Source organism: Corvus hawaiiensis, chromosome 7 (genome assembly GCF_020740725.1).
Source record: "Corvus hawaiiensis isolate bCorHaw1 chromosome 7, bCorHaw1.pri.cur, whole genome shotgun sequence".
In the NCBI taxonomy this organism is placed as follows: Eukaryota; Metazoa; Chordata; class Aves; order Passeriformes; family Corvidae; genus Corvus; species Corvus hawaiiensis.
In genome coordinates, this window is record NC_063219.1 from 4,890,018 (window position 1) to 4,904,858 (window position 14,841).

At 45.3% G+C, this 14,841-nt stretch overlaps 2 protein-coding genes across 10 annotated transcripts in view; one reads left to right on the plus strand and one right to left on the minus strand.

Annotated features, from left to right (window-relative positions):
* The window catches only part of KANSL1L (KAT8 regulatory NSL complex subunit 1 like), a 71,318-nt gene extending 64,383 nt beyond the window's left edge, over window positions 1-6,935 (plus strand). For 5 of the 6 annotated variants that reach the window (XR_007204810.1, XR_007204811.1, XR_007204808.1 and 2 more), the window contains 4 exons: window positions 2,842-2,954; window positions 4,451-4,604; window positions 5,198-5,500; window positions 5,594-6,935. Coding sequence is in view for 1 of the 6 variants with exons in the window: in XM_048309769.1 (XP_048165726.1) it covers window positions 2,842-2,954; window positions 4,451-4,604; window positions 5,198-5,446 (516 nt within the window). In the remaining 5 variants the exon portion in view is untranslated. Of the gene's footprint in view, window positions 1-2,841; window positions 2,955-4,450; window positions 4,605-5,197 lie in introns of all 6 variants that reach the window. The other variant, XM_048309769.1, reaches the window with a different exon arrangement.
* Window positions 6,936-10,985: 4,050 nt separating this feature from the next.
* RPE (ribulose-5-phosphate-3-epimerase) lies at window positions 10,986-13,505 on the minus strand. 4 transcript variants are annotated; one of them, XM_048309777.1, is made up of 6 exons: window positions 13,362-13,505; window positions 13,141-13,220; window positions 12,922-13,061; window positions 12,196-12,330; window positions 11,951-12,037; window positions 10,986-11,530 (listed from the first exon to the last, which is right to left on the minus strand). In XM_048309777.1, exons 3-6 carry the CDS (start codon window positions 13,057-13,059, stop codon window positions 11,408-11,410), a joined length of 483 nt encoding a protein of 160 aa, XP_048165734.1. In that variant the 5' UTR covers window positions 13,060-13,061; window positions 13,141-13,220; window positions 13,362-13,505; the 3' UTR covers window positions 10,986-11,407. The 4 variants fall into 4 exon arrangements, with proteins under 4 accessions (XP_048165734.1, XP_048165732.1, XP_048165731.1 ...); XM_048309775.1 differs by having other exon boundaries at window positions 10,986-11,526; window positions 13,351-13,485; XM_048309774.1 differs by having other exon boundaries at window positions 13,351-13,485.
* Between the last annotated feature and the right edge of the window lie 1,336 nt (window positions 13,506-14,841).

Genomic DNA, 14,841 nt, shown 5'->3' on the forward strand with positions numbered 1-14,841 from the left:
GTGTCTTTGAGAACAAAAAGCTTACCTTTTGTGGGTGCATTTTTGTTTCTGGAAATTTTGCCCTATAAGAACAAAATTGGCAATGCAAAAGTTAATCTACTATCAATGTCTGCTCTATTACTTGCTCTAAAAATACTTTCTGAAAATAGAACATTTGAGTTTCCTGGTTTGTGTGTATGAATTTGCAGTCTTATTGCTTTAAGGCATGGGAGGGTGTGGCACAGGTTTTCCTGTGTTGTTTTGATTTGTTTTGTCCAGGTTAAAGTTTCTGGAAAGGCACAGTTGTAACATTTGAGTTTATTTTGTAGTTGTTTTAGTAATGACAAGTTCTTTGGAGTAATTCCTTGTGCAATTAGTTTTGTATAAGTGTTTTCATGGCCTATGACTCAGAGTTTCCTGTGGAGCCAAAGAGTGAAACACAGATTTTGTTGTTTTGAGAACCTTTCAGAAATATTCCTGGTGCTATTCAACATTAATGCACAGTGTATTGTAGTTTCATGGGGGGATCCAGAGCTTATTTTTCTTTGGGTGAAATCATTAGACATGCCTCACAAACAGGCCTTCCCCATAGTCTTTTCTCTCAACATCACTGCCAGATCCATCCACTGAGGAATGACACTTCCTTTGTCCTTTTTCAAACTAACCTTAGTGAGGAAAAATCACCAAATTTCTCCCGTTACAGAACTTTAAATTAACCTAAAGCTGTTAGAGGAAATACATAAAGCATTACAAAGCTGGGGAGGGGCAGAGGCTGTACTGAACCAAGAAGAGAGACCTTTTGTCTGACAACATGAAATTTTTATCCATAGAACAGAGAATAATTTTTAAATAAGAAAATTTAGTGTTCAAAAGAATAGGGTAAACTCATTTTAAATAAACAAGTGGTTAAATCTGCCATCACCAGCTATGGAAAACAAACGAGGCTTATTTCTGTATTTTTCAAAACTCTCTACTTGGAGAGGAATGTGGACTTTGATTTTTGAATGGCAGCTTGTTAAAAATGAAATTTCTTCCCAGCATGGTAAGTTTTGGCAATTTGCTAAGAAAAGCATTTTAAAATTCTTAAGTTTTTTTTTTTAAATTATCTTTTGTTTCTACTCTAAAGGAAGTCTGAGCACAGAAAAATCCTGAATTTTCCCCAAGGGAATAACACTTTTGTAGTTCATAAAATTCTCACTTTCATGCTATACATCATTGACCTTGGAAAGACAAAATGTGAACTGAGATGTAGCCCCATTTGGATGCTCTCCAAGTGATAGAGCTGGTGAATTTGAGAGAGAGGAGGAAGCCCATTAAGTTCACTTGCATGAAAGGAAACCAGCAGCTAACAAAGTGGTTTGTGTTTAACATAAATAAATAAAAGCAATGAAGGAGCCTTCAGCAAGGAGTGATGAGATGAGCAAACAAAGCAGCCTGTTTGTCTGACGGCTCTTGTCGAGTGCTGGGCTGAGGAGGACCTGGGCAGCCACAGTTCTACAAATAGGTCTTGTGTCTGATTCCAACCAAAATGAAGCCTTTGGGATCATATTGATTGGTTGGGATACTTTGCCATTGTACTTTTTGCCAATGACTGTGAACCACCTTGGTGCTAAGAGACTTAATACGGGGATGGCTTCCACAGAAACATGACAAAGTGGAGCAGTGCCAGTGTCTTGATGGCACTAACTGGCACTGCAGTGAGGACCGTGCATTTGGTTCTCTATTTTGTAGGCTCAATTGGATGATTAATGGTGTTACATGTACAACACCACTGAGGATTTTGCTTTAGAAAAAGAAATGCAGTTTATTTTCCATGACCCTCCAATTATTAGCACGATTCTTATCTAGGACTGATCTGGCAGTGCATCTTCACAGCTCCTGTGATCAGGAATTGTTCTTTCCAAGAATTTCTCAGCTTTTGAGTTAGGACTAGCTGGCATAAAGTCCATGGCTGCAGCACTCAAATGCTCCTGCCAACCTCAGCTTTTTTAGGTGAACTTTGAATGGTTTGGAGCACTTTGAAACAACTGTGAGCTGTACTGGAGGGGTCCAGCCAAGAGCTTCCCCTGCCATCGAGGAGTGAGGGGGAGGGGTAGCAAAGTGCTCCTTGGCCAGCCCTGGCTAAGGAACAAACTTCCTGGTGTGTTGCCGTTGGAGAAACACAGATGGTACTTTCACAGGGAAGGTCGGGTGCAATAGTTACATCTTTTACCTAAAAAGCTGGCTCTTGTTTTACTATGAGCAGGTAAAGTACTTGCATTAAGGCTGGTTTAAGCTGTACTGGGGGTCATGGGTAAGAAATAGTCTCTTCAAAGCAGAAGCCATTTTCTGCTTGGTTTCGCAGCAGGAATGTGGCACCTCAGGTTCGCCGACTTCCTCTCTGTGGAGTTATCAAAGTCCTTGGTGATCTCAAACCTATTTCTCAGTGCTTAAAGAGCACCTGGCAAATCCTGCTGCCGCCCAGCCTCCTCCTAAAGCAATCTCTGGAAACTGTTGGAATTTTTGCCTGTCTTTATTATGTACCTCTAACACTGCCTTGATTTGCAAATGAATACCTGTCCTCTTAATTTTCTGCCTCTCACCATAGAGAAAAATGTGTTAGTTGCATGGAGGGCATGTAATTTCTATATGCATTCAGATCAACCACAGACATGTAAAGAAATAAAGCTAATGTGACAGCATTCCATACACCAGAGCTCTCGTAAACTGAATGCATGTAAGTGTGCCTTTGTAGTGCAAGCATGCATTGTGTTGCCTCTTCTTGTTTGTTGAATAGACCTTTGCAGAATTATATAGAATACTGGCTGGTGTTGTTTTTAGTGATGCTCATGACAGCACAGCTCTCCCTGTGTCTCGTTACAGATAGAAGACCTGTCAGACAAAGCTTTTTCCTTGCGTCACACAAAGTACGAAGAAAGAGAGCGTGCGAGGTGGTCACTCTGGGAGCAGAGCCGCTGGCCCAGGAGGAACAGCAGGCAGGTGTATTGGCTTTGATAAGAGCCTTCCTATTGAACCTGGTGTGGGCTGTAGTACAGCAATGTCAGAAATGCTGCCACAGAGAAGTTTGAAAATGAGGGCACCATTCATTAATTAACTCATCAGGGACAGTACCAGGTATGTTTGACTTAGTGGCTGGAAAGGGAAGGCAGTGCTGAGGCATGCATACTAACAGAAATTGGGCATGTTAGTGACCTGGCATAACTAAACAAATACCTTCCTCCCTCACTGAACACAGAGCTCTGCTAGACTGCCACTCCCAGTTACTATGACTTTAGCCACCCAGTGTATCATGAGTCCCTCTTCCCTCACCTGACTCAGATGAAACTCCACAGTGTTCAAAGATGTGTTACTGAAGGGTTCTGGGCTGTGCCAGGGGCCTTACACTTAGAAAGTCATTGTGTTCATTCTCACAGGCTTGCCATCTGGTGCAGAACTCATCAGATTTAAACAGAACCACTAAAAGTCTTGCAAAAAGTAGTGTATATCAGAACAAATGTCATAAAGCTGCATTTGCAGTTTGGCCCTGAGACAATGATTCCCATAAATCACTTCACAATCTGCCAGGACAAAAAGCAGCCTATAAATGTTGGGATAACTTTTTCTGCTATTTATCATATGCTTGTGTCTACTCTTGGCTGAAAGTGAACCATGACACTAGGAATAAATAGTCAAAGATAGCTTTTTTTAATGCAGGATAAAACTAGAGCTAAGCCATATTGAGGAATTCTGTTAAGCAATTTTGAACCTAAACCTCACAACTTCAGAAAGTGTACTGAAAAGTAAAAAGTTCTGTATGTGCCTTAATTTTGAAACTGTGAACTCCTTGGTAAAATCTTAGTGCTGCTTGAATTCAGAAGTAAACTGCTCATTGACATGAGCAAGGTCAAGCTTCCACCTGGCATTTCAGATGCATGCCACTATTTCATATCTAGTTTAAATTTCTATTAGAAGTAGGTCAAAATTTTTAATCTTACTACATTTTTGAGTGCTTTGGACTTGAGTCCAGAGCAGAAGTGATAAGGGAGAGCCCAAGGACTTGTGTCTCAAGTTGCACTGGCACAGTGCTGACAGTGCAGTTTGGACCCCCCCCACTGGCTCCAGTGGGTGATGCTGCTCTCCCGAGTGGAACAGCCTGTGGCTCACTGATTCCTCTTGTTCAAAATCACAGTTCTGGTGAGCCTGTGGAGCAAGATGCAGGAGTGGGACCAGTTACTAGCTGTCTACAGCCAGAGTGTGCCTGTCCCACCCGTTTTTATCCACTTAGTTCCTCCACATAGTGCTTTGCTTTGGCTCCAGCCAACAAGGTTGTCAAGAATCACACCCGTTTTCCTCTGCTCTTTTGGTTTAAACAAGCAGAATGGAGGCAGCGTGTATGAAGAAACAGAACATCTGAAAAGAAAATGTGAACTGCTCATGGCAATGTGAAAGGGCAGGGAGTAGCTCTTAAAACTCATTTCTAATTCTGCACTAGATCTTACAGCAAAAATGCTGATGGTCGACACAGCCAGGACTCGGTGCAGAAAGACCATTGCGCTGCTGACCCTGCTCCTGTCCCAACTTTGGAAGCCCACAGCTCTGTATGTTCAGGGATGGCACCACTCTGCAGGGAGAGCCAGGAAGAGAAGGTGGGTGCTTCCAATAGCTTCCAGGTCTGGTCAGTTCTTCAGTGCCAACAAAGAAACCTGAAGATACTCTCCTGTCTCACTGATCAGAATCTCAGGCTGTCACCTTAGTTAATGTGCACTGAACGTAGTACTCCTGTTTAGAACTATATTGCTGTGCTTTGTAAATTAATGCCAGATCTGTCAACAGGTAAAAGTTTCATTGCTCTGTACACATGGCACATGTTTTTGAGGTGAGTATGGAAGGACTGGGTTCAGGCTGGGGTTTTTTCAGGGGTGTTGGCCAAGGTTCCAGACAGGCCTGATCGTTAGGGGGTCAGGTATCCTGATGGTCTGGCATTGTGGAAAAGAGTTTCCTTGCCTGTTCAAGGGTAGGTCTATTATTAGTTCAAAACCTTATGCAGCCAGCTTACATCTTGGTGCCTAGCAGTGTTGTTATTCTTTATCTGAAGAGCCCTGCAAACACTGTAAAGAAAGACACTTGTTTGTTACTTGATAGGAGATGATTCTGTACAGAGTTAATCAGTTCAGACTCAACTGAAATCCCTTTTTATCCTCTATACCCTTTTCCACCTCACTCCTACTCTTCCTTTCAGTCTGGGCTGTGGGAACTTCGAGTCTTTCCACTAAAAGATGAAGAGGTAGAAGCTTTACTGTGCCAAGATCAAGTAACAAATCAGACTGAAGTGTCAACTGCAGCTTTCCCCAGTGACTCTCCCTGCACTCCAGGCACACCCACTGCATTGCCAGACAATGGCTATCTGCCAAGAAAACAATCTACCCAGGAGTCAGAAGACTGCAAAAGCGTTTGCCTGGGAAGCAACAGTACAAGAAAACAAAGGTGACAGGGAATAATGTGGTTCATTAAGAAAGCCAATTAAGGTGGAGAGAAGTGTAAGGTAAAATTTCTCGTTCACACAGCATATGACAGCACAATTCAAAACCTTTATGTTAGCTGCATATAATATATTTTCTTTCTTGCTTTGTAACAGGCAGGATAAATCCCAAAGACAACACTTTCTTCTTCCTGAACCCCAAGAGAAAGTAATTATTTCAAGCTGGAAGTCTAATATTCCCAGTGTTGGGAGTGGGAGCACATAAATCGCTGGCACCATTCACTTTCTGTTGTCATATTGCCACATTTGTCAATAATCATCCTTTACTGTTTGTTTGTTTTTAAATGCATATCTGGTTCAAGTGGACTCTGGTGCACCAGGAGATGCTGCCTACCTTATCCAACAACTTCAGCTGAACACAGAAAAACTACTTGAAAATAGTGGGGATAAGTGATAGCTTCAGATTATTTTCTTGTGTGGCATGACCATGGGGCAAAAACCTAACTGCATGTGTAAGGTAAGGGTAGGTGAGAACCAGCAGTTCAAACCAGAGGATCTGGAAGCCTCGCATCTAGCTTAAGTTGTGTAGTCGGCTCTCAGTAGTGCCAGGGCATGTTTCATATTGATGTCCTCAAGCAATAAGGTAGAAGTAGCCCGCTGCATTGCCATAGTCAATGTATCTCACACCTGGAAAGCAGTGTCTCTGCTTCGGGCCTGTGGGGAGGGAGAGACATGAAGAAAGAGGGGTCAGGTCAAATCAGTGACACACCCCATGGAATACTGTGCTTTGGCTCATCTTACTTCCTTAGTCCTTGGGTAGCTAATGAGGCTCATAATACTTTGCTTTAATATGTTAAAGTCTTGTTCCAATTTCTGTACAGTGCCTTGTAAGAGTCTAGTAAGTATGCCAACATTTGGTGACTAGCTGGAAAGGAAAAGATGACTGATGTCTTGAAGAGCAATAAAAAAAAAGCCCCAAAGCTTTCCATTGTGATTCTGGATAGATTTTTCATTTCCCAGTGTATTCACAGTGAGAAAACAAAAGCAAGTTGTTTAAACTTGCACCTAATAGCATAGCTTGGAATGTATCTGCAATCCCAAGAGGTATTAACAGAGATTAAACATTGAATGTACATATAATCCATCAACAGGCAGTTTTTCTGTGTAGGACAGTTGAAGGCAATTTAATAGGAGTCTCTGTTTTTTGTGCAGTTTTCTTCCATGTGTAATATCTGGAATGGCACTGGACAGATGACCCAGCTTTAGTGTCAATTTATTTTTTTGGTCAAAATGACAGGAAATACACACAGGCCATATGAAAACAGTTCAGTAAAGTTTCAACACTACGACCTATTGCTACATTGTAGTTTATTGCACATTCTGATTATTTTTTAAAATACTTTTTTAACACTGGTTTGTCTTAAACTTGAATCTTGCCTCAATGTCTGATACAATCTCTGATGCAAGGTTGGTTTTTTAATTAAAAGTTATTTCTATATATGTTGTATATAGTCTGAATTTGATGGCTTTTTAGAAGTGAAGAAGTAGCAGCAATACTTCCTCTTGGCACAGAGCCCTGCTTGGCCTACAAACCCACTGCACCTTTGCTGTGGTACTGATGCTCCACTGATGCTGTGAGGCCAAGGGCCGCCTCAGTGCCTCTGTACAGAGCAGTGTGTTGCCCTCTCTCTTGCCCTGTATGTGCATCTGCTTCCAGGAAACAGTGTCTGAAAGGTTCATGTCTCAGATGTTTTGCAAGTCTTTTCCATACCCTTATCTACTCCCTAGGAAGCCTGATCTGACCAGCTCTCACCCAGCTTTGTTGTAAGGTATGGGCTTCCTTTGTTGTCTGATACCTGGGGCAGAGGGAAGAATTCTTGCACTTCAGGAGAGGGGACAGACTAAGTAAACCAGCCAGCCAGGCCATCTGCCTTCCATGTCCTGAGAGGGCTGCCAGGAAATGGAAATACAATCCAGTTTACGGGAGGGTTTTTCTTTACTGGAGGGTGGAAACAGAAGGGTGTTAAAAAGGAGGCCAAAGACCCCCTGTGTCGTAGGAGCTGGGTTATCCCAGTTTGGTTAGCCTGGGAAACTGCAGAGCATCGCTGCACTGCAGTTCAGGTCCCAGCCGCGGTGCCAAACCATCGTGTGGCTGTGAGGTCAGCCCTGGTGTGGGCTAAAGCAGCTGCTGGGTACCTTGTCCATTACAGGGGCTGTAGAGGCGGATAGTGGCCCAAGCAAGGGGAACCGTGGTTGCTGTGTCCTCTCTTGTATGTTCTTGCCAGCCCTTGTGGGAACTTGCTAGTGCTTCATGAGACAGCAATAAAAAGGGTAGTTAGGCTGAACAGGCACAAGACAGAAGCAAAACATCTGTTTGGTCATTACCCCAGTCCACCTCTGGCAGAAATGTTTTCTCCAACAGCTGCTTCTCAGCTGGCTAGGCCTGTGACAGCAGACTGTGGCTGCTGGAGCACCGTGCCAGAGCTGTTCCTCCTCCCACGGTGCCAGCACAGGGCTGTTACATGCAGTGGTGGTGCACAGGGCTCTGCCATCAGTTGAGCAGGATATGTGCGTGTGACAGGCAGAATCCAGTGGGAAGCGGGGCCAGGAACAGGCAGCATTTCCCCCATCACCTGCCTGCCTCCAGCATCCCTCCATCTGGCAGGGCCGGGTGGGCAGTGCTGTGGGCACATGGCAAGTGAGATGCTTCTCAAGAAGCTGCAGACTTGTGCCCTGACTTCTCTGTCTCCACTCTGTGTCTTGGCTCCAGACAGGGAGGCACCTGATTTTTCAGCAGCCCCATTTCAGTACAGGGACAGGGTTAGAAAACTTGCTAAAACTTGCTGAACTCAACTTGACTCCAGGACCAGCCGTCTCCTTTCATTTCTCCCTATACTGCATGCAGCTGGAATCAGCACTGGTACTCTGGTTTACTGCCTGCAGCCCATGTCCTGGCACAGCTGGGCTCCCACCTCCATACAGTTCAGTTTTGCATGAATGCTGGCGTAATGAGGAAGCTATACCTGTTGTGGGAATGGGCTGAAGGCCAGGCTCATCCTTGAAGCCATAAAATGTGCAGAATCCCCTACTTATTTTCTTTCCTTTTCAAAGTTTTAAAAAGAATAAAACCCCCAACAAAACCCAACCTCTCTTTGGCTGTTAAGATGTGGAACAGCTGTTAGTGCTGCTCCTACTGCTGTGGCTGAAGGTATTACAAAGACTCTGAAATACCAAGTTAAAACATAATGCAGAAAGGCCCCCCCACGCATGAAAGTGAGTGTTTGCAGCTGCACAAAGCCATTTCCCATGTACTTTATTTACCATGTTCAATCAAGGCATTTTTTTAAACACCTCTTATGTTCTGCTTCCTGCTGCTGTGAGGATTTAAAATGCTTCATCTCTGCATCCAGGACCTTAATGGAATGTAAGTAGAAATAAGAATCTTTAAACCCTACTAAAACTAAGCTCTGTGTGTGTCTCCTGTAGTGTTTTATCTCGCTCAGGGCTGTGGGCTGTACCACTCTGTGCAGCACATGTGCAAGCCCAGCATGACTTGGCTCTGTTGTTTTCATCCCATTTTCCACTTCAGACAGACCTGGGCTGTCAATCACTCTGGACCACTCTAGACCACGTGCCTCAATACCACAGGCTGTGCTCTCCCTTGTTGCTGAAACCGTATCAGAGGATTGCAGCATCTAATGGACCTGGGGTTTATTCAGCCCCGGGGAGACCATGCAAGTAGCTCTCTGGGTTTTCGTGTCAGCACTCAGTTCCAATCCTGCGACTCAGGGCTTGTTACTGAGCAGGACAACAGCCCCCAAACAGATCACTCTGTAAATGTATAGAGGTGACAAATTGAAACAGTCTTAAGCATTAAAGAACAAGAATCATTCATTACTGTGATTTCATGGACATGGTCACTAGCAGATTTGACCTTAGATGTGTAAAAGCTGCTGCAGCAGGAGTCACTTGCATAAACCCACATTGGTGGGATTCAGACAGAAGGAAGCAATTAAGTAATTTTACTTTGTGGGTGTAACATCTCGCCCACACGACTCCTAACCCAAGAGTCAATGCAGGTGCAAATTTACCATCTTTAAAACAATTACAAAATGACTACAACCTATGAACAGAGAAAATACCGTATGGTTCCACAAAGCCTAGTACCATCAATTAACTAGCACAACTTGGATGTTGCCCCCAAATTAATTAGGAAAAAAAGCAGAAAAATAGTTTGATTACCCTTTCAATCCAGCTTACACTCAACTGCAGGAAGTTAGTATACTAGAGCTGTTGTCCTACTACTTTCAACAGCATGAAAAGCCAGACTCCACATCCTGAACTACCATTTTTGTAGCAGCTGGTGGCTGTCCAGCCTGCATTTTAGCTACCAGAGCTGTGACTGTTTGTCCATGCATACATTAAACTCTATGCTGGTTCTTTCCAGAAGCATGGATAAGCTACTCTAACACACACCCAACAGCTCTTGGGACTATAGCCTTTCATGGCCAAGCTTGCTTTGGCAAACCTCTTCTGAAGTATCTCTCAGTACAACAGGTCCAGACAGCTCCATTTTTCTTTTGCTAGTTCCCAAATGGCGTTGCAAGTGGAAACAGGAAGCAACAATGTTTGTTCACCTAAACCACAATTAACCATGCAGAAAAAAGTGGCAGTTCAGCCATTTCAGACACTTGTCTAGTGTCTGAAATAGCCTTAGCTCCTCCTGCTTAGCAAGGGCAGTGGCTCTCACTCTGGGGCACCTCACAGGTCCCAGGCTCAGAAGGGCTGCACCAGCTCTAGCACTGCCTCAGCAGCTGCCAGGTGACACCTGCCTAGCTGCAGCTGCTGAGCCTCCTGGCCTGGCCCCCCAGGGCAGCAGACTGTTTGCAACCCTTCTGTAATTGCAACTTAAAAGGAAAAATACCACACACAATACCATGAAATATTAAAGAGTCAACAATCCTAATTGTAGCCATGGGAGACCTAAAAATGGCCTGCTTGGTCTTCTCTAGTGCATTGTAACTCACCTTTCACATGCCCAAACAGGCCAGGCCTGCGGACACAGCAAATTGAAGGACTGATAACTATTTGGTTCCACAAGCTGTTTTACAGACCCATCTCCAGGTATTTCAACCTACGTATCTCTTCAGCAGATACCATTTCTGTATGTTACCATCTTAATCACTTACTCAGACATACGTACACACCAAGGAGACTGTGAGGCAAGATTAAGGTTTTGTTATCTGAAGAATATTAAAGCAACATTCTTCTGAGGAATTCCATCACTTCCAGGAATTTCAGACACAGCTGTCTTAACTGGCTGTTTGAAAGGTAAATGAGAAGATATTCCCCACTCTGTGATCTGGTAAAGATGCTGCACTGACTGATTTGATGCTTGACTTCTGTAGGCCAAATACTTCCAATGCAATAGAGACAAAGGACAGGAACACTTCTACCATCACTAGGATTTTTTTTAGCCCTCTTAAGCTGCATTTTCCTCGAACTTACTCCCAAAGCCACTCATTTGTGATAGTCAGCTTAAAAGAACTTACCACACCAAGGAAGGGGTGTTTAATGCAGTAGTGGAAAAGTTTTGTAGGAATGCACAGATCAAATGACAAAATACAGGCAGCAGAAGGCAGTTTGATTAAGAGTCTTCCACAAGAGAGATTCTTGTGGCGATACTACACTCTTCTAGCAAGCAACAAACTGACTGTAGTTCAATCCAGTCAGTATTGTTGGAGGTTGTGCCACAAAATCAGCCTCCACAAAATCAAGAGACAGGTTCAAACCACTGAAAGACAGCAAGAATGTTTCCCACTGCTGCTTGCTTCATTGCAGTGAAGGAATGATTCCTCTGTTCAGCAGCAAGAAGTTTCTGTAGTTGGTGTTCATCCAGCCCTCCCTTATGCAGGAGAAAAGGGTTCTCCTGCGTGCCCAGAGCCTTCTGGAACACGGCTTGGGCAGGTCTCATCGATCCAGACTGCGTTTCTGGGCTGCTTCTGAACACACATTCCTGAGGAGGTTGATCACAGACCTCGGGTCTGCGCTCTTCATAATAGCACTGCCAGACACAATCATATTGGCACCTGCCTGGAAGACATCAAACACCCGCTTAGTCACACGGAACAGAGCCACTGCCTACAGCTTGCTTGTAAAACACTGGAGGTGGTTGTGAATTCTGGGCTGGTGTGCAAACAAGTGGGACACACATGACACACCTCTAACTACAATCGCAAGTCAAGTTCAGAAAACACAGCTCTTCCCCAAATACGTAATTTCTTCATCACATTGCTTCTATTTACACCAACATAAAAGAAACAAAGTTCTCTATCTTAGGGCAGGCTACAATAGCCACTATTAAAAAAGATTAGATCTCAAACAGATTTTGATATTAAATGTGTTTTACAGTTTCCTCTGAAAACTAGAAATTTCTCCTAAGCTTTATTTTCTGGGTGTTGATAAGTCTCTCAGCACAGTGACTGAGAATGCTGCTCTGTTGCAACCTCTTACCTCTGCGCACTTATGGATGGTGTCAGGCCCAACTCCTCCATCCACTTCTATATCCAAGGAGGGAAACTGTGTCCTCAGCCACTGAACCTGAGGAACCAGATAAAAAGGCAGGCACTGAGATCCACATGAGCTGCCACCCTACAGCTTCTTACAGATCTAGACAAGGTTTATCTACTTCACCACTATACTCCCTACTGTTAATTAGCTTTTAGCTCAATAAATAATGAAAGAGAAACATAGTTTACCTTCGGCATCATGTCTTCCATAAATTTCTGTCCTCCGAACCCAGGTTCTACTGTCATCACCAAAGCCATGTCTATCTGATTGGCCCAAGGTGCCAAGTGTTCAACTGTAGTGCCAGGCTTGATGGCCAAGCCAACCTGCAGGAAGGGAAGCCAAATCCAAGTGCACCTTAGGATTCATGCACCTCAGGGCAAGACTGGCCTGAGCTCAGTGCGGATTCCTAAGAAAATAATTACATGTCTGTGTAATGGCAGGAAGAACAGGCCTCTTTATTTAAAAATTCCAGATTTTCTTCACTAAAATTGAAGACTAGCTTCATGCACAGTGTGTTAGGGCTGCATATGCCAATCCCTGACCACCTGAAGTGGAAACAATGAGTTTTTCATAAAATCGTGGAATCAAAGTATCTTGAGTTGGAAGGGACCTGCAAGGCACATCAAGGCCAACTCCCAGCCTTGCACAGACATCCCACCAATCCCACCCTGTACGTGACAGCGGTGTCAAAACGTTCCTGGAGCTCTGGCAACCTTGGGGCGTGACCATTCCCTGGGGAGCCTGTCCAGTGCCCAACCACCCTCTGGGGGAAGAACCTTTTCCTTATATCTTGCCCAAACCTCCCCTGACACAGTTAACAGGTCGTTCCCTCGGGTCTTGTCAGTGGTCACCACAGAGAACCTGCCAGCAAGGCAGTTGTTAGTTAAGCAGGGCACAGTGTGTACTCCCCTCACCTTCATCCCATTCTCCCGAATGTCCTTTATCAGTGCCCCGGGATTGCCCGTCGCTTCTAGATGGAAAGTGTACTGGTTTGCTCCAGCGACTGCCATGGGCTTCACCCACTGCTCTGGCGTGGCCACCATCATGTGCATGTCTGGAAGAGGAGAGCGAGCGGGCAGTGGGGCTGAGTTCCGCTGCCGGAGGGGCAGTGCCCCGCAGCCCCCGGCCCTTACCGAAGAAGGGCTCCTGGCCCAGCCGCTTGCGCAGGCACTCCACGACGGGGTGGCCAAAGGTGATGTTCGGGACGAAGTGTCTTGGGGCCGAAGAGAGAGACGCGCCCGTCCGCAGGTTACACCCCGGGCCGGCCGGGAGGGGAGAGGCAGGCCGTTCCGGCCGCCCCCCGCGCCCCCGGCCCGGCCGCTCCCACCCGCCCCCGGCGTTACCCGTCCATTACATCCAGGTGCAGGTAGTCGGCCCCGCAGTCCAGCATGCGGCTGCACTCAGCGCCCAGCGCCGCCAGGTCGCTATTAAGGATGGAAGGACCGATCCGACAACCCGACGCCATCGCTGCCGCCGCGGCTCCTGCTGGGCCAGAGGGAGGGCCGGCCGGGCAGTGGGAGGGCCAGGGCGGTGCCCTCGCCATCTTGGGGCCGTTGCTCCGCCTGCGCTGACGCAGCACAAACGGCTCCGGCAGCGCTGGCCTGCCCGTGCCCTCGGGCCCAAACTGGAGGAAATAATAATAATAATTATAATAGTAATAACTCTTCTGTAAGTGATCTTAAGTTTCCAACAAAGTGTATTTTGTCCCCCCCAAAGAACAGCTCCAGCCTCATGCTGGGTAGAGCCACTGCCACAGCCCGTTCCCGCGGCACCCCCCACGCCAGGCCTGGGAGCAGATGGGTAAACTTCTAACAAGCGCTGTCGGTATCCCAGAACAAAACCACACATCGAAGTCCTTCGGAGCCCAAGAGACCGACCGTGTTACACAAGAGATTCAAACACAGAAGAACTCTGCCCGTTTCCATCGTTCCTTTGTATTTAATCCTCAGGACAACGTTTGCATAAAATGCTGAGGCAACGTGACTGACTGACACATGGACAAGACGGGCACAGCCGGACGTTGCTGAACACGACATGCATTTAAGGCGTCTAACACTATGTAAAGCAGCACCGTTTGTCTTCACAGCAGAAATACACCAGTTCTGGTACAGAGATACTGGAGGAAAGCACAGACCAGCTAAAGTACTTTATATGCCACTCATCAGGATGGCATTAAATGCAACTGGTACTACAGTAGAACAAACACATGGGAAGTTAGGCTGATGGGCTGACTTGTCTGTGCCATTTCTCAGCAATCATCCCACAGAACCAAAGCTAGCTGCCCAGCCACCTGGATAAAACTAAATTACAGATTACATCATTTATAAGATGCATTGATTTCTAGTAGGGTAGACATTAAAAAGAGGCATTTTGGTCCTTGCTATGGCTTTCTATTGTGGATTCAGCTGTGACAGTGGAAACTTGAAAGTTACTATATACACTGAATTAAATGAAGTAAATCAAGTTATTTTGTCATCTCTAGAGTAGAGTACTGTGGGAAGGCCTCTACTTTTCATTAAGGAAGATGCTTCCTCATTTTCAGCAGAAAAGGTCACTATAAACTGCACCATGAATTCTGTATGTGTTGTGTCCCAGCTGTTTACTCAGCTCATGTCTGAGGCTTTCCTGCCCCTCAGACTGCCAGTGACCAAGCCTACCTTGGGACATGAAAATGAAGCTGTGGGTTTTTTTCTCATTTGTGCATCAGTGTTAATAATAAAACTTAACATTTGGAATTTAGCAATTCTTGGGAGTGACATCTGAGCTAGGAGCTAATCTAAAGCAGCATCCTACAGGTAGCTGGCACAGGCTCCAGTGCACTAAGGAGATAAGAA